Source organism: Sorex fumeus, unplaced genomic scaffold (assembly GCF_029834395.1).
Source record: "Sorex fumeus unplaced genomic scaffold, SorFum_2.1 ptg000030l, whole genome shotgun sequence".
Classification (NCBI taxonomy): domain Eukaryota; kingdom Metazoa; phylum Chordata; class Mammalia; order Eulipotyphla; family Soricidae; genus Sorex; species Sorex fumeus.
Genome location: NW_026606087.1, coordinates 756,335 through 778,360, shown reverse-complemented (window position 1 = coordinate 778,360; position 22,026 = coordinate 756,335). Strand labels below are relative to the sequence as shown.

General features: G+C 55.3%; 1 protein-coding gene across 3 annotated transcripts in view; it reads right to left on the bottom strand.

Moving 5' to 3' along the window:
• The window catches only part of PLEKHA7 (pleckstrin homology domain containing A7), a 251,647-nt gene that overhangs the window by 8,262 nt on the left and 221,359 nt on the right, over window positions 1-22,026 (bottom strand). For 2 of the 3 annotated variants that reach the window (XM_056115859.1, XM_056115860.1), the window contains exons 15-25: window positions 20,420-20,500; window positions 16,907-16,975; window positions 16,636-16,716; window positions 15,279-15,428; window positions 14,716-14,817; window positions 10,048-10,156; window positions 9,673-9,899; window positions 6,146-6,331; window positions 5,840-5,957; window positions 3,329-3,432; window positions 2,263-2,466 (exon numbers count right to left, since the gene is read on the bottom strand). In XM_056115859.1, coding sequence (XP_055971834.1) covers window positions 2,263-2,466; window positions 3,329-3,432; window positions 5,840-5,957; window positions 6,146-6,331; window positions 9,673-9,899; window positions 10,048-10,156; window positions 14,716-14,817; window positions 15,279-15,428; window positions 16,636-16,716; window positions 16,907-16,975; window positions 20,420-20,500 — 1,431 coding nt within the window. The remainder of the gene's footprint in view (window positions 1-2,262; window positions 2,467-3,328; window positions 3,433-5,839; window positions 5,958-6,145; window positions 6,332-9,672; window positions 9,900-10,047; window positions 10,157-14,715; window positions 14,818-15,278; window positions 15,429-16,635; window positions 16,717-16,906; window positions 16,976-20,419; window positions 20,501-22,026) is intronic. The other variant, XM_056115861.1, reaches the window with a different exon arrangement.

Genomic DNA, 22,026 nt, shown 5'->3' with positions numbered 1-22,026 from the left:
GTCCAGATAAATGGAATAGTCAGGGGCAGGGCATGTTTGTGTTCTCTCTCTGGGGGTCCCAGGGATGAAACCCAGTGACATACAGGCTCACCCCTGAGCTTCAAACCCCACCCCAGGGCCTCCCTAATGGGGACCACGACAGGATACACTGAGGGACCCATACTGCAGAGGTCCCAGAAGACTTGGGGCCCGTGAGGAAGAGACATACCCAAGAACCACCACATCTATTTTTGGAAAGTGTCTTAAGTGACCAAAAAGAAGGGCTAACGATGGGGCTGGAAAGGTAGCACAGTGGGTAGGGTGTTTGCCTTGCATGTGGTCAACTAGGTTTGATCTCCTGCATCCCATATGGTCCCGCGAACACTGCCAGGAGTGACTGCTGAGTGCAGAGCCAGGAGTCACCCCTAGCATGGCTGGGTGTAGCCTCCAAACAAGGAAAAAAATCCCAAATGCAAAAGCATGGAAAGCAGAAAAGCTCCACCTGATCCAGTGTTTCCTGCTGCGGCCGAGTCTCGGCGTTGCGACCTGCTCTGCCTGCAGAGGAAACTGGGGCCCTGCGTGCCAAGCTAGTCTCTGTCAGGCGCAGGCTCAGAACCCAGCAGAAATCCTTCAGGGGCTTCTCCCTCTCAGGCCGCCAAATGTCAGGGATCCCCCAGGTCAGGATGTGGGCTCATGACCCCCACAAGGCCCCGAGAGCCCACCCCACCCATCACCCTCTCCGAACACTCCACCCATTCATGCACAAGCTCTCGATGCAGACTCCAACCCAGCCTCTCAAGGGAGGGTTTCCCCAGGGAACGAGGGAAGGATCTGACAGCTGGAGTTTCCGGGATGAAAAATGAATTAAGGGATTTACAATTTTTTCTTTTTCTTACACGCTCACAGGTGCCCCCCACAGAGAGACCCTCCTCACTTAAACCCAGCCTGATTTGTTCCCACACGCGAAGAAAGTTCGCTATCCTGGGGAAGAACCACGCCAATCCATCGTCCTTAAGCAATATGTTTATTGGCGCCGCTGTAGACTCATTACAAGGTATTCCAGGGACATTTTGGCTCGTCTTTCTTCATTCGATACACTGGGTAGGAGAGGTCAGAGTTACCCCCGTGGTACATTTAGCTTATAAGGTTTAAAAGTCATGAGCTTTGCAGCTTCTCGGGATTTGAGTGTCTTGGGTCTGACTCCTTTGATGCAGATAGAACATGGAATATCCTGCTATCCACTCCAGCTATGAAATACCAGACACACACATGGTTTTCCTTGGGGACTGAGGCCCGAACCCCTGTGGACTTGGTAGCATCTGCTCACAGCTGCAAGCTCTGAAGCTGTGTCCAATGTCCAGGCCGGGGGCATGGATGTGGCTCAGTGCCTGGTGCCCGGTCCCTGCCGATGACCCTTGCCCTTACGCAGCTGGGGTGGGTGGGGAGGGGTCCGTGAATTATGAATCAGCAGGCTTGTCAGAGGGGGGAGGCAGAGAGCAGATGCACTCACATGTGGGGTCCCTCACTAGGCCCAGGGGACAGAGCTGACGGGACGCAGGCCCGGTCACCAAGAGCAAGGGCCAGTTAGCGAACGTTCAACACGAACCTGAGGCTTCTATTGACACAATCGGGCAGGGTTAGAGAGGGGCCGTGAGCAGTAATGCTCGAAGCAAAGGAGCTTGTGCAGTGAATGAGGGAGTGGACGGTCGGCCAAGGGTCTCGGCCAACTTGAGTTGCAGGAGCAGGGATGGATGAGTCAGAGTTCCTCCAAGGCGCCCGAGCCACTGTGGGCAGGGTGCATGTGCTGAGAGACACCACAAGGGGGCGGCAGAGCCCCAGGCTGGCCGGGTCCCTTGAAGCCTGCTGGCACCATCAATCAGCTGTAGCCAACCTGCTGCCTCCACACAGAAGGCCCCTGAGACCAGGGAGGCTTGTGCTCCTCTCATCAAACCCCACCACCATCGTCCTCTTCCTCCTCTCCTTGAACTCCTGGAACTTCCCAAGTCCTCGACTCCACGTGGGTCTGCCCCAGGCCCCTATCACAAACTCAGCCCCAAGCACTGACTCCGGGCTTCCTCTCCAGCTCCATGCTCGCTCCCTCCGCGACCTCCTTGCTCCTTCTCTGCTTCCGGGTCACCCTCTAACCACAGCCCACATGGAGCCCACGTGCCGGGTGCATGGACACTCAGACACCCCCCGGGGGTGCCGCTCTGACCCATCGGGTCCTCCGGGGAAGCTCCGCGCCCTGTCCCAGCCCCACCTGCCTGGCCCCTCCTAACATACTGAGCCAAGATCTCCGGGCAGCGTGTGGCCGAGGTAGCGGGACGAGGGCGGTGGGCCCGGCCTCTCGCCCTGGCTCAGTGTCCTCTTGCGCTCTCGGACCAGCGCCTTCTGGTGCCGCTTCATGCGCTCCAGCTGCTCCTCGGCGCTCATCCTGCCCCGCTGGTGGTCCCCTGAGTACAGCCGCTCCAAGGCACTCTTGGGTCTCTAAGGGAGGGGGCGAACGTGAGAGGTGAGAGCAGCTGGGACGGGAGGCCAGCTACCCTACTGTGCTTTCTGGGATTCTCTCTCTCTCTCTCTCTCTCTCTCTCTCTCTCTCTCTCTCTCTCACACACACACACACACACACCATAATCCAAGACCTGTCAATACACAGATCCATAATCCAACACACACACACACACACACACACACACACACACACACACACACACAGGCAGACTAATGGCCACGGTGCCCCTGGCACTCACTGGCCTCTCCAGCGAGCTGGGAAGCTCCCTGCTTCAACATCTGAGACCCCGAGACCAAGGCCTGTCCACTCAGGAACCCAGGTAGCACGTGGCGGGGCAGAAACTGTGACTTCCTGGTACCCACTCTGGGCGGAGGCCCAGGAACAGAGTCAAGAAGAGTATGTGTGAATGGATGTGTGTGTGTGCATGTTTAAACATGTGTACATGTGTATGCATGTATGTGTGCATGGATGCTTTTGCAGGTTTCTATGTATATGCATGCATGTGCATATTTGTACACGTGATGCATGTGTATATGTATGCTTGTACATATATGATGCATGTGTGCACGCGTGTGTGCATACAGGGGTATGCAAGTTTGTGCATGTGTGTATACATGTGTGTGTGTGTGCACGCATGCATGTGTATGCATGTGTGTGTGTGTCTGCAAACTTCTTGGGTGGTGGGGAAGGCAATATTGAGCACCTGAGGGCCCAGCGCCCGGGCTCAGGACTGGTCCCCGACCAGTCCCTCCCTACTGTGGAGCCCCCACTTCACACACCACACCCGCCACTGTGCAAGGAGCTTACAGGGGTGGGGGCCCCCCCATGGCCACTCACAGGGAAGGTCATCTTGCTGCTGTCGGCACCGAGGCCCCTCCGCAGGGTCACGTAGGGCGCGATGGAGGATGACTGCTGCAGCTGTGAGGTGGACCCTGAGAGACCTGGGCAGGGAGAGGCGCATCTATGGGGGAGCAGCTCCAGAGCCTCCCTCCTCACCTCCTGTCGCCACGAGGGGCCCATGGGCCAGTCTCCTTGTCCTGCCACCCCCCACCGCCACCCAGCCTGGGAGAGCAGGAGGAGGAAGAGCCAGTCCAGGGTCCCTCCCTCCCCTCCCTTCCCAGGCTGGCTCCCCGGGCAGGAGGATGGAGAGCTGGGCAGAGCCGGGCAGTCCTTCCGTCCCTTCTTCCCTTCTGCTGAAGAGCTTTTGCTTTTGCAGTGCTGGGGATCGAGCCCAAGTCTCTGCATTCATTCAAGGCTGGTGCCTGACTGTGGAGCCATGTCCTTGGTGCCTTCCTGATGAATTATTATTTTGGAGGGGTGGGGGCTGGATTAAATCCCGGGGTGCTTAGGATCACTCCTGGTGGTGCTCAGAGGGCCAGGCCATGCCAGGGATTAACCCGGGGGTTGGCCAAACTACTTAAGCCCTGTACTATCTCTCCAGCCTCGAACCACCCCTCCTTTAAAAATATTTGAATTAAATGTTTTATTTTTGGCAATAAGGGTGGAACTCAAGTCTCGTGCATGCAGAGGTACACTATGTTCTAAGGCATGCACGTAATTATACACACACACACACACACACACACATCCACATGCATACACACGACACACTTTTTCCCCTGGTTTTTTTTTTGGGGGGGGGGCATGCCATCTGTGCTCAGGCTACTCTTGACTCTGCACTCAGATCGCTTCTAGTGGTATTTAGGGTGGTAGCAGCACAAAGGGGTCAGCCATATGCAAGGCAGCACCTAACCCCCTCACTCCCTGTACTATCTCTCAACCCAGTAAGTTTTTTTTTTTTTTTTTCATTTTATTGGTGCAGGGAGCAGACCTGGCGATGCTCAGTGAGTCTGGGGCCTTGCAGAGGTAAGCAAAAGCTCCACACTACTCAAGCCTCACTCCTGGCCAATCCAGGGACTCTTGTCAGGGTCCCCGACAAGTGCAAACAGGCACCACATATTTAGCAGGTGGGAAAGAGACTTATCTGGAGAATCCCAGGCACAGAGGACTGGCCTGCTCCAAAGCCTCCAATCCTGCCACCGTGACATTACCGGGCCACAAGGAAGGAGTGAACAGCCTGCCGTCCACGGTGGCAAGGGTTGCTGTGACCCCAATGCTACAGCTCCCAGAGCCTGTGTCCTGCAGGTACTAGCTCTGGCAACAGCAGGCCAGAAAGAGTGGAGAGCTGGAACCCTGGGATGGGAAGAGGATGCGTGCATGTTTATGTGTGTGTGTGCATACATATGTGTGCATGTGTATATGTACGTGTGCGCATGTGCGTGCACGTGTGTATGCAACGTGTCTGCATGTGTGCAGACATGTGTGTGTGCGCGCATGTGTGTGTAGAAGTATGTGACCTTCCACCTCAGGGAGTGGACAGGAGGGAGGGTGGTCCGCCTGATGCAGAAAGGTATGTGTGTTGGGGGGCTCTCCTTAGATGGTTTTCTGATAGCCGGTGCAGCTAGGGGAGACGTGGGGGCCAGGAACCCCAGAGCCATATCTCCTCCCTCGTGAATGGTGAAGATGGTGAGAAGACGGCCTGCATGAGAAATATGTTCCTATCAAGGAAAGACTCTTCGAGCTTTAGAGGACCACAAGCGAGGCCAAAAGCCTCTGGCAGGAGGGGCTGGAGCCACAGTACAGCGGGGAGGGCGTTTGCCTTGCACATGGCTGACCTGGTTTCTGTCCCTCGCACCCCACATGGTTCCCCAAACACCGCCAGGAATAACCCCTGAGCATCGCTAGGTGTGACCCCCAAAAAGCAATCAATCAATCAATCAATAAAAGCATCTGGCAGGCACAAGAAAGCCACGTGAGCTCTAGTGGGCGCAGCTGGGACCTGGCGATGCTCTGGGCTCTGGTTCCATCATCACAGGTTAGCTAGCAAGTCATCTGATCTCTTTGATTCTTGGCTTTTGCCATCTTGAGAACGGGGCTGACCAGACTTCCACAATGGGGCCATGGTGATGCTCAACATGGGACTACAAAGTGCTTGTGGATGCTGGCACATCCAGCCAGTGTCATCCAGTGGCTCACACACTGGGATGCTGCACGGGACGGGTGGGACCAGCAGAGACAGCCACTGTGGCTGAAATGGCACTTTACACTTGACTTTGGTGCCACTGGACAAAGCCAAGCACTGAAGAAAGCCACCAGAAAGCCAGCAATGCCAGCCTCTCCGAGTGAAGACGGCGCCCGGCTTTGTAGGAGTCTCGACTGTGCTCTGTGCCTGGGGACGGGCCACACAGCAGGGACAGAGACTTCCAGCCAGGGCTGTAGGCGGGAGGGGGGTCGGGGCACCGTGCGCTGGCGGCAGGTCTCGGGACACACGGCAGAGCTTCACCTTACCTCTGCTGGGCAGCGTCTGGTACCTGCTCTCGGGGCTCCCGAGGCCCGAGGACGGCTGGGCCACGTCCCCAACTAAGATCGCCAGCTCTGGCTCGCTCACGTAGGACCGGAGCTCCACCTGTGTGCACCATCTGCGCTGTCACCGCTGCCTGGAGCAGCCGCCCCGCCCCGCCCCGCCTTGCCCGTGTCCTCGCTGGCCCCGCCCCATCCGCCCCGGCCCCGCCCCCGCCTCCCCTCCCAGCCCCGGCCCCGCCCCTCCCAGCCCCGGCCCCGCCCCGCCCCGCCCGGGTCCCGGCCAGCGCTCACCCTCGCGTCCCCGTTGCACTGGCCCTGCTCCCGGTCGCGCTTCCTCTCGTCCGACTGCCGCTTGAGGCCCCTCACTGACGTGTGCCGGATGACAGTGGCCTCGCGGGGCAGCGGCGGCACGGCCGGGGGCTGGTCCTCGGGACTGTAGAGCTCGGGGAGCGGGGGTCTCGGGGGAGCCTCATCTTCCTGCTCGGGGAGAGAACCAGGGGCTCAGGACGAGGAGCTGAAGAGGGGGTCCCTGTGTGAGGAGGGGGTTGCCCCCGCTCTGGCTCCGTTCTCTTCTCCCACCTCCACGTACTTTTGCTATCACACACACACACACACACACACACACACACACACACACACACACACGCCTGCGGGAGCAAGCTGGAACCAGGGGTTTGGCCTCGGCAGGCTAGGACGGGACAAGGTCATGCTGCATCCGCCTGTCCCATGCGTCCAAAGCCTGCACAGTTACAAAACTGCAGCAACCGTGGTTGGTGCTTGCCTGCCTTGCACATGGCAGACCCAGGTTCGATTCCAGGAAGCGTTTAAGGTCCCCTGAGCCCCACCAGGAGTGATTCCTGAGCACAGAGCCAGGAATAACCCCTGAGCACAGCCAAGTGTGGCCCCCAAAGCAAAATAGTGCTTCTTACCTGACTTGGAAACAATGTATAGGCGGGATGAGGGACATTTGGTGAGGTCTTCCCACCCCCCCCACCCCCCCATCCTGGGTGGCAGAGACTGTGTCGCTTTGCTTGGAAGCTCATCCCAGTGTGCTCTGAGCAAACCACCGCTTCTCTGCAGATCTTCTACTCTGTCATTTTAATTTTTGTTTGTTTGTTTTATATCACACCTAGCAATGCTCAGGGGTTACTCCTGGCTCTGCACTCAGGAATTACTCCTGGTGGTGCTTGGGGGACCATATGGGATGCTGGGAATGGAACCTGGATTGGCCTTGTGCAAGGCAAGCAAACTACCCGCTGTACTACCACTCCAGCCCCAAATTTTCCTTTTCTTTTCATTTTTGGGTGACACTTGGTGGTGCTTAGGGCTTACTCTTGGCTCTGTGCTCAGGGATCACTCCTGGTGGTGTTTGTCGTATGGGATGCTGGAGATCGAACACAGCTCAGCCACGTGCAAGGCAAATGCCCTACCCACCGTGCTTTTGCTGACTTCGACCCCAAATTTTATTTTGTTTTCTAGTCCATGGCTGAGTTTGGGGGAAAGTGCATGGCCAAGTGTGCTGCACAAAGGTTCGTCAGCGTCTGCCTCAGGCAACCCTGTTCACGGTGACGTGAGAGCTGAGCAGCCAGCAGTCTGTGTGCTCTCCAAGCATCGAGGGCTCAAGCCCAACCACATCTCGGCAGGACACGTTTCCACAAGGGCCCCCAGAGAAACAGAGCAGGGCTTGTCTCTGAAGAACATGTGGAGCCAGAGGGTGGGAGGGAGGCACTTTATTATGTGCTTTTTGATATGCTTGGCTTCTCCTTTGAAATAATATCTAATTTTTTTTTCTTTTTGGGTCATACCCGGCGATGCTCAGGGGTTACTCCTGGCTCTGTGCTCCTGGCGGTGCTCAGGGGATCATATAGAATGCTGGGAATTGAACCCAGATGGGCCGCGTGCAAGGTAAACGCCCTACCCACTGCGCTATTGCTCCAGCCCCCTGAAATAATATCTAATTTTAAAGGGGGAAATAGTGTTAGATGCAAGGAATTAAGCCAGCTGAACGTAATAGAACTGTAACTACATGTAACAACGTGGACAGACTTAAGGTGCTGAAGGAAAGAGGCAAGACTTGAAAGAACGAACACAGGGCTAAGTACAGGCAGGATGGGAGCCTTCAGAGATGCAGGCACAGGTAGCAAACTTAAAACAATAACAACAAAAGCCAACAAGGGAATCCTCCACAAAGGCGAGAGTTTATCTAAGTATAGAGGAGTGGATTAAGATGTGGGCGGGAATGGTAGTACAGCTGGGAGGGCGTTTGCCTTGCATGCTGCTGAAACGGGATCCAAGCAAATGGGATCCAACCCCGGCATCCCATATGGCCCCCCAAGCACTGCCAGGAATAATTCCTGAGTGCAGAGTTAGGAATAACCCATGAGCATCGCCAGGAGTGACCCAAAATGAAAAAAAAAAATTAAAAAAAGAAAAGATGTGGGACACAATGGAATTCTATACAGTTCTAAGAAAGGATGAAATCTCGCTTCTTGTGACCACAGGGGCAGAATGAGAGGGGGGGTGGTAGGCAGCAGGAGAAAGACACATCTGGAGCCATCGCCCGTACAGGGGGTGTCTGGAGCCACAAAGGCAGTGATCAAGGAAACAAACCCTCGGACTCTGATTCCTGAACTGAGTCACCTAAGAGTGGGGAAGGGACTAGGTGGGGGGGGGGGGGGGGGCGGTGGGGGAGAAAAGGGTTACTGGTGCTCTGTGTGGTGGGGGGAGGGGAGTACGGGCGATTCTGGTATGATGATATTGTATCCTTCAAACCTAGAAACTTATATTATTAAAAATATCACCTCGGGGCTGGAGCAAAAGCACAGCAGGTAAGGCATTTGCCTTGCACGCAGCTGACCCGGGTTCTATTCCCAGCATCCCATATGGTCCCCTGAGCACCGCCAGGAGTAACCCTTGTGCATCGCTGGGTGGGACCCAAAAAAGCAAAAAAAAAAAAAAAAAAAAAAAAACCAGTCAATAATTGAAAAAAAGGGGGGTGCAGATCCTGGTCCTGCTTTGATCCCAGCACCTATGAGCACATCCAGCCCCCCACCCACCAAGACACAGCAGACTGGCCCTGTTGGTTCCTGGCATCACAGGTCCCAAATAGCACCCTATCCTCAGACCCGTGCAATAAGCTATCAGTCCAGTGGGCCAAGTACTGCCAGAGCGGCCGGGGGCCTCTGGAGAGCCCTGGGAGGCCCTTTCTCCAGGAAACCCAGGCCAAGACTGGCCCCCAGGGCCAAAAGGGCACTGGGAGGGGCCTCTGCTGACAGCTCTGTCTGTGCGCCCAGTTCTGGCTCTGGGTGTTGGTCTGACCGGCTGGTCTCTTCAATGTTACCTGTGAAACTCCACCTGGGTGATGTGTTGATGTCGGGCTGTTATGATCGGGCTCCAGGCTCCTTGCCACACTCAGGGCCAATTGGGGAGGCAAGAGGTGCCCCCTACCAGCCCTTGCGCACGCAGCTGGGCCAATGGACAGACTCAGGAGGAACTGAGCATGGGGAGGGGTTCGCCACCCACAGGCAGGAGGGCACAGGCTACGGGGCAAGGGCAGGTGTTGTGTCACTCCAGACCCTTTGCAGCACAGCAGTCAGCTCTGGCTGGGCCTCACTTTCCCCAGGTGCCCCCGGGAGGCCGGGCCAGACCGGCCTGTCTTGTTCCCCAGGCTCTGCTCAGGGCTCCCGCGGAGGGGCTCTGGCTGGCTCTTGCGGGCTGGGTTTCCCCCAGAGCTAATGCGGGGACCGAGGGGGTGGACGGTCATGGGCCGAGCGTGTGATCAGGCACCCACCCAGCCCCGCACCGTCGCAGAGACTCACGGCTTTGGGCTTGGACTTGGTGGGAGACTGCAGTGGCGACGTCACCTTCCGCAGCTGGGGCGGGTGAGGCCGATAGGGCACGTACGGCTGCAGTTGGGGGAAGAGCCGGACCTCCAGTGGGGTCCGGGCAGGGCTGGTGGGCGGGCTGGGCAGCGGGGGCGGCTTGTTCTCGGGAGCCGAGAGCGAAGGCACAGGCGGATGAGGGGACAAAGGCACCGTTTTTCTCTCTGAGGGGCATGGGGGGAAACAGAGGCACAGATGATGGCACAGAGACCCTCTCCACAGAGAACTAGGAGTAGTTTGGCATCAGGGCATCTGTCCCCACAGGCCTCCCCCCCACCCGCCACCAAGACCCTGGTTGCTAACAGCCCCCACCTGGATTCTTGACCGAGTCCACAAGGACTCTGAAGTTCTCCTTGTTTGCGCTCAGGCCCGCCAGGACGTCCTCAATCCGCCACAGGTCCTTCTGCAGCTGCGATTTCTCCTGCAGAAGAGGCGGGACGATGCCTCCTGAGTTCTGGACCAGAACCTTCTTCTCGGGAGCAGGGAAGTGGACAGAGTTGGGTGCCAGCCCCCGGGAGGGGCAGCTTCCCCCGGGAAGGCTGCTGGCACCACAGCCAATTCTGTGGCTTCATGGAACGGTGCAGACGAGGGAGATGCCAAGATGTCAAAGGCCCACCAGGCCGGCTCCCACCAACTTTGAAAAAGAATGGATGTGCTCAGGGCCAGGAGGGCACATGGTCTGCATGCAGGAGCCTTGGTAGGTTAGACCCCCTGAGAGTGCAGGGTGCCCCCCGCACTGCCAGGCATGTCTCTGCCACAGATGGCCGTTGAGTTGTCAGAGAAGATTCAGAGGAGAGCTGTTGTAAAGGTGACTAGGGTATAGGATCCCGAGACAGAGTATAGCAGACAGGGTGCTTGCCTTGTACACGGCCGACACCCAAGTTTGATCCCCGGCATCTCATAGGGTCCCCTGAGCACTGTCAGGAGTGATTCCTGAGTGCAGAACCAGGAGTAACCCCTGAGCAGCAAAGGGTGTGGCCCCCAAACAAAAATAAATAAGCAAAAAAAAAAAGCTTTCTAGATACAAAGTTACAGCTTTACAAGAGCCTTCTCAGATCAGATCACAGCATGGAAGTACTTTACACCGCCAGCTGGATGCTTATAAATGGTCAAGGTTGTAACTTCAGTTTTCTTTGCTTTTTGGGGGGGTCACACCTGGCAATGCACAGGAGTTACTCCTGGCTCTGCACTCAGGAATTACCCCGGAGGTGCTCAGGGGACCATATGGGATGCTGGGAATCGAACCTGGGTTGGCCGCGTGCAAGGCAAACGCCCTACCTGCGGTGCTATTGCTCCAGCCCCCTTCGGTTTTCTATTATTTCAGTGCAGGAGCTGCGGAAGCTTCCCGGGGCTTGGTGGCACAGACGGAAAGCAAAAGCAATGCCATGGGTGCGACGGGCTCCAGGCTGGGAGGAAATGTCACATGGAGCAGGTTCCAATCTGTGCCACATACACAGCAGGGTTCCTCTAGCTCTGAGCCATATACACAGCAGGGTTCCTCTGGGGAGTCTGTGATCTATAACACTGCACCCATTTGTTTTTTGGGGGGGCGTTCAAGGTAGGAAGTCAACCCCTGTGTTACATGCGGAATGGTTTAAACCGTGACACCATATGGTCCCCTGAGCACCATGGGAGTGACCCCTGAGCACCATGGGGTGTGGCCCCAAACAATCGCTTTCATGCAATCCAGGGCCTGTGGCATGAAAGAAAGCAAAGGCCAATACCCAAAGCTGTCTACATTGTGAATAATGAAATAAACACAAATGCAACCAAGATGCCTCCCCCTCCACCCCCAGCCTGCACACCAGCAAACACTAAAAGGATGGATATCACCGAGCTCTGGCATGCATGTGAGCATGGCTCAGTTCTCTCACTCACTGTGGGTGAAAGAGAAATGGTGCCGCTTTCTAGAGTGACTGATTGGGCAGCAGTGATCCACAGGGAAGACTGGAGCTTAGTGCAAGCCCGAAGACCACTCCAGGGAGTGTCTCGGAGACACCCCCTTGCAAATGAGCTAGAAAGGGGACCCGCATTGAGGCACCACTTACATACACAAACTCAGTACCCAGCTTAGCTGCTCATCGGAGGAGGAATGCAGAATGTGTGTGATGTACTGACTGTACAGACTATGGAATACTACACAGCGGGTAAGAGTCCATTCCTGTCATGGAGCAGAACCAAGGCTATCCATACAACTTCCTGAGTATATGGACATTATCATCATTGGTGCTGCCCCAAACAGTAGCCATCAGACTCACATGGTGTAGTGGCAATGACCCTAGTGTTTCTGAGGAAAATACTGCCAGTTAGAGTTATTTTTACTCGGTTTATGTTTAAATGCAAATTTCCACCGTATTAGACAGTAGAAACTTGGGAATGGAGGGCGATCAGTTCCTGGAAAGATTTCCAGATGATGAAAAGCAAGCTACAGGGCTGGGGAGAGAGCTCAGCAGAACGCATGCAAGCCTGGCATGTGCAAGGCCCCAAGTCTCAGCTGCATGGCCACACACACACACAAACACACACACACAGACACAGACACACAAACACACACACACCCCTGTCAGTACCACTGGGGCAGCCCTGGTACCCTTGAGCACTGATGGGGAGGCCCCTATTTTTTTCTTTAAGTTGAAATGTATAATTAAAGTTTTTTTTCTAAGATGTATTTTGTTTTCTTTCATTTTTGTTTTGGGGCCAGACCTGGTGGTGCTCAGGTCCTACTCCTGGCTCTGTGCTCAGGGATCACTCCTAGTGGGGCTCAAGGGACCATCACAGCTGTTGGGGATAGAACCTGGGTCTGCCATGTGCAAGGCAAGCACCCTCCCGACTGTACTATCTCTCCAGCTCTCCTTCTTTAAGAAAACCCAGCCTCCACCCCTATGTGAATGAAAGGATTCTGTCTCTGCAGGCACGTTAGGGAAGACAGAGCAGATGCACCAGCCAACACTGCCGCCTGCGGACTCCCCCGTCCACAGAGGGATGTGCGGGGACCAGCACAAGAGGGTGGGGCAGCTTGGCTTCTGCTGTGGGTTTGGCTTCTCTTCATTTGGCCTTGTCTGAGAGATGCATCCATGTTGTTATCTGAATAATTACCGAAATGGAAGCACAGGGTGGACAGAAGCAGTGATTCCCCACCAGGAGACAGCCCAAGGGGACCAGTGAAGATCACCTCAATGCGGGTGGGGACAGGGAATGAAACATGTGTGTGTGTGTGTGTGTGTGTGTGTGAGAGAGAGAGAGAGAGAGAGAGAGAGAGAGAGAATGGGAGAGAGAGGGAGAGTGTGTGTGAGGGGGGGAAGGGGGGAGAGGAGGGGGCAACACAGGAAGGAAACAAGGCAGAAAGGGGTCATGGTTGGAGAAGACTGAAAAACAAACACTGGTTTAAGGGATTAGCAACAAGAAATCACTTGCACGTCTTTGTCAACAATATTCATCCCATATTTTTAAGCCACTGAAAAAAAGGGTTGGGATCACAAGAGAGAAAAACAAAAGAATAGAGAAGACTCGGTGGCGCAGATGAAGGGGGCTCACTGAAATAAAACAGCACTGGGTGGGGCTCGAGACAGCTGTGGTGCACATCTGCACATGGAGCCCCAGCACAGCCTGGTCCCCCCCAAACACTATCCTGACAAAATAAAAACAAAACAGCAGCAGGGGAAGAGATGAGTTCTAGGGGACGTGATGAGGTCTGCCCCAGGCTGCAGGCCAGCGTTCCCTCCACCAGGCTCCCTGGGAACCAGCTCAAATGATGAGCCAAGGGATGGTCAGGCCCAGGAAAGAACACTCAGGATCCCCTCCTGATTCCACTCGCCGCCCCCTCCCCCCAGAAACTGTGCACACCCATCAGTCTCTGGAGATGAGCCCAGGCTAGTGCTGGTCCCCTCAGCTGTAGGCCCAGCCCCGGATCCTCCAACTCAGGGGCTCCTAACACTTATGTCTATACCCAGGCTCTGGAAGGGGACAGGCAGCTCTGCGGTAGGGTGCCAATGCAGGCAGTTCTCAACTTTTTTTCAATGTCGTTCATCTTTTTAAAAATTTTTTTTAATGAATCACCGTGGCGTACAGTTACAGACTTACAAACTTTCGTGATTATGTTTCAGTCATAAAATGATCGAGTACCCATCCCTCCACCAGTGCCCATTCTCCACCACCAATGTTCCCAGTAACCTTCCTGCCATCCCCATCCCCCACTCCCCCTGCCTCTGTGGCAGGCACATTCCCTTTTACTCTCCCTCTCCTTTTGGGTGTTATTATTTGCAATACAGGTAGTAAGCAAGCCATCATGTTTGGTCCATAGTCTACTTTCAGCACGCATCTCCCATCCCGAACGAGCCCTCCAAGTATCATGGACTTAGTGGTCCTTTCTCCATCCCAGCTGCCTTTCCCCTCAGCATATGAGGCCGGCTTCCATGCCATGGAGCGATCCTCCTGGCCCTTATTTTTACTATCCTTGAGTGTTAATCTCCCACAACGAGATGGGGAGTATCTGGGGCACCCCTGAGGTCCTTTATCTTTCCTACTATTGCAGAGGAAGCTGTTGTGAGCTGTGAAAGGGCCAGAAGGGGATTGGGGGGGAGGCCCCAAGGTGCACTAGGGACCCCAGCCAGACAGTGTCACCCTGCTGGGGGCCCCAGGGGAGCAGAGGACCTGCGGGCCCCGAGATGATGCTATTCCACAGATATAGGCATGCACCTGCCTGTCCGCAGCAACCAGAGGTGTGGGGGTGGGGGCTGTGCCCGGGGGGCCAAGAACGGTGGGTCTCCTTAGGGGCAGATTCCCCAGGTGATCAGTGAGTAGGAAGTCCCTGTCGGAAGCCCCCCAAGCGTGCAGCTCTGAGAGTAGAGAGGCGGGGTGTTAGGGAGGAGTCTGGGGTGGCCATCGGGGGAGTCCCAGTGGGGAGAGAAAGGGGTGGCACCCCCCCCCCCGTAGGGCTCCCTGTCCTCACAGGGGCAGGTAGCAGGGGATGCCGCGGCTCACCTGGAAGAAGAAGGCTCGTTTGTGCTGCTCCTGCAGCGCCTGCTTCAGCTGCTCCACGTCACTCTCCAGCCTCAGGTACTCGTTCCAGGCGTTCTCCATCTCCTGCGGGGCCACAGGCACTGAGTCCCCCCCACAAGAGGCTTCCAGGAGCCTCCCGGCCCACGAGCACCAGACAGGGGGAGGGGGGAGGGGAGCCCAGCGCATCCTGGGCAGCCTGAAGAGAGAGACCAGGGGTGGCTTCTCATCTGGGCTCTGACCTGGGCCCTCTCTCTCTGCCTTGGGGATACTCAGCTGCCACGGAACCAAATCAGAAGTGGGGATTCTGATGCCTAATGGCGCTGGGGGGTGGTGGTCACTACAGCCATCCCCAAGCTGCTGATGAGGGAGGGGCTCCCTGATGAGGTTCAGGGGGACGTTGAGCATCAGCCTGGGCGAGCAGGCTGTGTCGGGAAGTACTGCTGCTCTAATGACCCGGTCACTCTCCCCAGAAACCCCGACCACCCTCTCGGCTTCTGTTGGGGAGACCAGGGAAGCCACCCTCTCTACCAGCCGACCCCACGCACCGTGGACTCCCGGGAGAGCTCGGCCCGGATGTAGACGAGGTCCTCCTGCAGCAGCCTCTGCTGGTAGGCAACCTTCTCCAGGTGCTGCGGCTGCTCCTGGGGCTGCTTCGTCTGTCGGTGCAACACCTCCAGCGCCGACTCCAGCTGGTCCTGTGCCGGCAGACGGAGGCCAGAGGTCAGCAGGATGGCCCGGCGGCCTCCTGATGCCAGGTCGGGAACCAAGGGGACCTCGGGAGTGAACCAGGGCAAGGCCTCTGCTTCCAGGCTTTTCTTCTATTTATTGATTGATTGATTGATTGATTGCTTTTTGGGTCACAGCCAGCAATGCACAGAGGTTACTCCTAGCTCTGCACTGAGGAATTACTCCTGATGGTGCTCGGGGGACCCTATGGGATGCTGGGAATTGAACCCGGGTTGGCCGCGTGCAAGGCAGATGCCCTACTTGCTGTGCTACTGCTCCAACCCCCCACTTCCAGGCTTTAGACTGAGCAAATACCCTATGTGCCCTGCCTCAGTTTCCCTAACCAGACAGTAAGCATCAGGCCTTCCACTTCTATGGGGACTGAGCATGGGGATAAACAGACAGAACACAGGAAGCCAACTCAGTAGGCTGTGGGCAACACGTCCTTGTTATGGCCCTGTGGCATCACATCTGTCACGCTTGATGCTTGATGGGTTTTTGTTTTGGGGCCACGCCCGGCGGTGCTCGGGGCATACTCCTGGCTCTGTGCTGAGGAATCCCTCCTGGCAGGGGGCTCAGGAGCAAGTCAGGAATTGGCCAGCCCCTCGTGCCCTCTACTATCTCTCTGACCCCACTACGATGCTGCTTGATTAAAATGTAAAAGAAAAACCATTTTAATAAAGCTAATGAAATTTAATACATGCTAATAAATGAATGACATAAATTTAATGCATTTTATTACAATGTAAAGAAATAGGGTCAAAGAGACCCAATACTGTCTGCCAGCTCTCCCGACTCGCTGACCCCACAGCCCAGATCCCAGGAGGAAGGAGCTGAGCCTCTGCCTCCTAGGGCTGTGTTCACGTTCTCGGAGGCAGCCTCTTCCTGGGGGTATCCCAAACAAGGCTGAGGAGCCGTCCTTTCCCTCCCGGGGCCTCCAAAGGGGCGGAGGCGGGGGCTGGGCTTCCACCTGCTGGGGGTCGGAGCCCAGCCACCACCCAAGTCAAAACCCCAAACCATCCTGCAAACCCACATTCATTGCTCTGGATCAGTGAACACCTGCCATGTGATACTAACGCCTGAGCCTGGCCTCTGTGAACAGGAAGACCGTGTGACAACCTCCATCCCCACCCCTGCCAGCCAGCCAGCCCGCAACTCAGCCAAGCAGAGGCATACTTTGTTCTCCTTGAGAGCTCGGATCTTGTCTTCCAAGTCCTGCAGGACCCGGTCTTGTTCGCAGAAGATGCTGAGTTTGACCTAGGGGCAAGGACAGGATGGGGAGGGTCCAGCATGGAGCACACGGGGCTTGTCCTCGGAGTACGGAGTACGGTTCCCTGTGCCTCTGGCTCCAGGATGGGGAAACCCCAAGGAATTGGCCTCCCTTCCCCCGTGGGGGTCGGGGCCTCCCTGGTGCCAAGGGGCAGACTTCAGGCCCCCATCCACTCACGTCGATGTCGCTCTCAGCAATTTTCATGGGCTTCAGACTTCGCTCCTTGATCAGGTCCCGGCCTGTCATCTGGGAGAGAGAGGAACAATGTAACAGTGATCTCACACCAGGTTTCTGGAGCTGGATGAGGGCAGGAAGAGTCCCGCTGTTTGGGGTTGTGGAGGGGCAGGTGGAGGGGCGTGGAATGGCGCCCCTCCATTCTCACTGGCCTCTGCAGAGAAGGGGCACAAACCCGGGCACTCCCTGTTTTCTTTGTATGCCGAGTGCAGTTGGGGTGTGAGGGAGAAAAAGCCAAACTCTTCTGAGACCCTAGATAAATTTTTTCCCGTTAAAGCTAAGATGAAAGAAGTCCTTGTACATCTCTCCCATTAAAAAAAAAATGCAGATATTCAAGCTGGGAATAGGCAGGGCTGAGTCTGAGTTTGGTATGCATCTTAGAATATTTGTCCCTGACAAAGACTTCTGCTGCTGAGCTTGGGAAACGCTCAACAGTGGTAGGAGTTCACGTGTTCCCACCCAGGCCAGTGGGGTGGTAGCGCTGGGAAGAACAAGTCAGCCCATGCACATCGTCAAGCCTTGGTTTGCTTAAGGATGTGTGGGAGCAGTCCTGACCCCCGAGTCAGTGCACTGCCTGGCCCGACACCATTGCGGGCAGCTCATCAGGCCAAAGGAAGAGGAGCTTGGATAATTCCTGGCTGGGGTTTCGGATTGATTCTTACATAAGGGAGGTGAGGCTATACATGTCTAAGATCCCCTGTCCTCTGAAGAAACGAGATCATCAAGCAGTAGATTAAAAAAAAAAAACCAAAACCCAAAAAACAGCAACACCAAATTTGCAACCCAGTGACATTTCACAGGAGTAAACTGCACTGGTGCTGTACTGGGTGAGTGGCATCCCACAGGGGTACACCACACTCTACACTGTACTCGGCGGTCCGTGTCCTTTAGCTATGTTTGGTGCATTCACCTCCCATCACAGCTGTGAGACTCACGTGCCCACAGTCATCCCTTTGACGCACACGAGGTTTTGTGTTCAAGAAGTTTCCACCGACTAATGCATAGTTAAACTAGATTAGCTGTATTCAATGCATTTTTGACAAACGATGTCTTCAACTTATTTGGGGTGTAGAAAACGATCCTACTGTCAGTCAAGGAAGATCCACCTGGGTCAACTTCACCCTCTGAGCTCCAGGCACCATGTGCCCAGCTGTCCGACACACTCTCCCCCTGGCGACCCCATGGCAGCTATCCAAAGGCTAGGAGGGAGGAGGGAGAAGGACCTTCCAGGCCCCGGGGACTGAGCCGGGACTGAGCCGGGACTGCAGACTTGGTCCCCGGGGTCCCAGTGGAAAGAGCAGAGGCCGCGGTTCTTGTCGGCAGTAAGACTGAGCATTTTACGGACAGTCGGGAAGGCCCGTGGCAGTCGGGGATAGGGACGTCTGGGTAGGTCACTGCGGTTGTGTTCCCAGACAATGGAGAAATTCGGCCAAATTCTGCTCTCGTACCCGGCAGAGCACGTGCACGGACACGCAGACACAGTCACAGACACGCACTCCTACCACACATCACATACAAGTAGGCTGGACAAACGGCTGGACTCTCCTGCTTTGGGAGCAGGCGTGGGGCCCCCTCCGGAGCCCAGGACGACAGGAAGGCGAGTGTCTCTGCCCCTCGGCTCCTCTCCCAGGCACGGATCATCTTCAAATTGAGATACGCTTTTGGGATTATTTCCTCCCGGCAAAATTCTTCCCCTTATTTCACGGAAGCCCGCTTAAACAGCAGGGCAGAGAATCGAATCGAGGAACACCTCAATTGTCCAGCACCACCAGGAAAGGAGGGGACACAGAAAGGGTCTTTTGAGGAGGCGGACTATTTTATATTTTCTGATGGAAACTTTCCTAAAAGCATGTCCTCGTGGCCTTTCATAAAATTCCAAATATAAATTCATTATCATTTTTTCTCTCTCTTTTTTCTTTTCGGCAGTGGGATGTATGTAATCATCACGATTCAGAAGTCAGCAATACAGAATTTTTAGAAGATAGTGCTTTGGACTATTTGCTCCTAGAGAAAAGTTCTCCTAAACCTCCAGCTTTCCTTTGCAGTTGGGATTGACAACACATTATTTTCTTGAATCCAAACGGCTGAGTGTGAGGACGGGTAGTGTTGGGGAGGGGGGCTCCTTTCTCGGGGACAGGCTTGCTACCTCTCTCAGCCCCTTCCTTCCAGGGTGGATGCCCCCTTCACCTTGCATCTCCCATGCCTTGGGTCTCAGCGTGTGAGAGGAGAGTGCGACCCCTCTCCACAGACAGCCACCCAATTAGGGGTGTCCCCGAGGGGCTGAGATTATTTCCTTTGAATCTTCAGAGCACAGCCCGGGCCCAGCCTATTGAGAACACTGTGGAGATGCTTTGGGAGTCTCTGCAGGGAGCAGACGAGGTGGGCTGGCTGTGCCCAGGACCCCAGACCCGGCCACTAGCTCAGGGCAGGGTTTGTGCAGGATGGGGTTTACGAATTCAACTTTAGCTTCTCAAATCAGTTGGGTCCAGAGAGCTGAGGAGATTCTGAAATTTTCTCCTTTTGTCCATAGTACTCTAGAGCATCTAAACCCTTCCCCCTCTCCTCTGTATTTATTTATTTTTAAATAGACTTCCTTGAATACAAGTATGAGAGCAATTCTGCAGTTCCAATTCTGGAATCTCCTTATAATACACTGGGCTATTCTAATAGCTCCCCTGAGGAATGTCTTACACCCAATTTCCCCTGGATATTGCATTTGTGATAGTGCTGTTTAAAGCCACGCAAAACATGCACTCTCATCACCAGAAAAAGTGGAAGCTGCAACCCCCTCCCCAACCCCCGCCATCCATCCATTGGAAATGCATCAGCAAGCAGCCTCGGGTCACCCTGCTATCCCACCTCAGCACACCTTTCCTGGGCAGGAGAGGCTCTGACAGCACCCCCACAATACCTGCAGCCCCCTCGGAAGGCCTCGAATGCTAGCCCCTTGGGGTGACTGCTGCTGCATCCATCCAAGGGCCAGGCATATCTGTTCTACTCCCGACCCAAACTCATCCCAAGCATCATCAACACCCTGCCCAATGGACAGGCCCCGGTGGGCACCCAGTTCCTCCTTCTCTTCCTTGGTCTCCGGGAACTCCTACTTCGGCCCCAGAAACTCATGCTCAACTCCACAGACCACGCTGGTCTAGGTGGGCCCTGGCCATGGAGGCGGACAGCAAGGATGGCAACAAGCTGATGGCAGGCTAAGCGGGCCCCCTGCCCACCACCCGGCCCCTCCTCCCTGCCAGCACACAGGATGGGAATCACAGAACATCACAGATGGGAGGCACGAGCCAACGACGCTGAGGGGAGCATCACAGGAAGGAGAGAAACAGCAATGACTTGCAGGAAGCCGGGGCGGGCAGGAGAGCCCCTGGGTGAGCAAGTGATGGAGCCGCCCTGAGTCAGAAGCAATGGAATGGCCCGGCTGGGAGACAGATCCGATCATCTTACGCTTCTCCTGGGCCGACAGCCCCGTGCTGACTTCTTCAGCACTTTGTAAAGCACGTTGATCAAAGGTTCATTATTTTTTATCTGTTTCGGACGAAAGAGGCAAATAACAACAGAATGCAACAGGTGAGACATCACAGGACACGGGCAGGAGTCAGAATTTGGGGAGTGAGGGGCCAGAGAGGTAAGACATCATCAGGTAGGGCATTTGCCTTGCACGCAGCTGACCCAGGTTCGATTCCCAGCATCCCATATTGTCCCCCCGAGCACCACCCGGAGTAACTGCTGAGTGCAGAGCTAGGAGTAACCCATGAGCATCATTGGGTGTGACCTAACATCCCTCCCTCTAAAAAAAATAATAATTTGGGGAGCATGCAGAGGGAGGAAGGTTTGGAAGGCGACTACAGTGGCTGGATCTTGGGTGCCCACATCCCTTCCAGCCGTGACGCTGGGCAGATGGTGGTCCCCTGCTTGTGGAAGGGAAGATAATAACTCAGCCTGAAGGATCAGGGTACAGGCTAGCCCAAAGCCCAGTACCCACGCCATGCCTGCTGCCCTCCTGGTTCTGCCATGGTAGGTAAGAAGTAGCGCCAGAGAACTTGCTTCCTTCCTTCTCCTCCCTCTTCACCCACAGTGAGTGGAGGCCCTCACCTGCACCCCTGCTGAGTACTGCCTCTCGGTCATTCTGACCAACTCACAGCCCCTTGTGCTCACCAGTCCTGTGGGGACACAGGCCCTGCCCACAGAGGCAGTGGATCTCAACCCTTGCTGAAACACTAAAATCGTCCTGCTCTAGGATAATATCGAGCAGGCAATGGGCAGGAAGGGACAAAAAAGTAAACATACAAAAACAGAAAGGAAAATGTTGTGTACTTGATCCCGCTGCAGGAGACTCGGCTGAGATGTGTTTTCAGGGGGGTGGGGGTGGGGGGACCTGGGGGTCAGGTGTCGGAAGCCCCCACCAGGTAATCTGAATGTACCTGCAGGCAGGGTTGGCAATCATGTCTCTGGGATCAGCTTTCCAGCACACACACTCATCAGGATCATCCGAGAGACTCTTAGTCCCAGAAACCAAACCCAAGGCCCTCTGCCCTAGGAAGCCTGGATTCTGCAAGTCTGATCATTCTCAGGTATTCCTGATGGCTGCTATGGGACACAGTGTGAGAACCTCTGCCTGGAAATGATAGTTTCTCTACCAGTGAAAACTCTCAGGGAGTTTTTCCCTTAAAGAGTAATATTTAAGTACCATCAGTTAAGGGGCTGGAGCGATAGAACAGTGGGTAGGGTGCTTGTCTTGCACTCGGCCAACCCGGGTTTGATCCCAGCATCCCATATGGTCCCCTGAGCACCGCCAGGAGTAATTCCTGAGTGCACAAGCCAGGAGTAACCCCTACGCATCGCCGAGTGTGACCCAAAAAGCAAAAATAAATAAATAAATAAATGTACTATTTAGCGAGAGTCTCTAAGCAGTGGTCACTGTCCTCCCATTGTTGATCGATTTTTCTCGAGTGGGCCCAGTAACATCTCCATTGTGAGACTTTGTTGTTACTGTGTTTGGCATATCGAATACGTCACGGGGAGCTTGCCAGGCTTTGCCGTGTGGGCGAGAT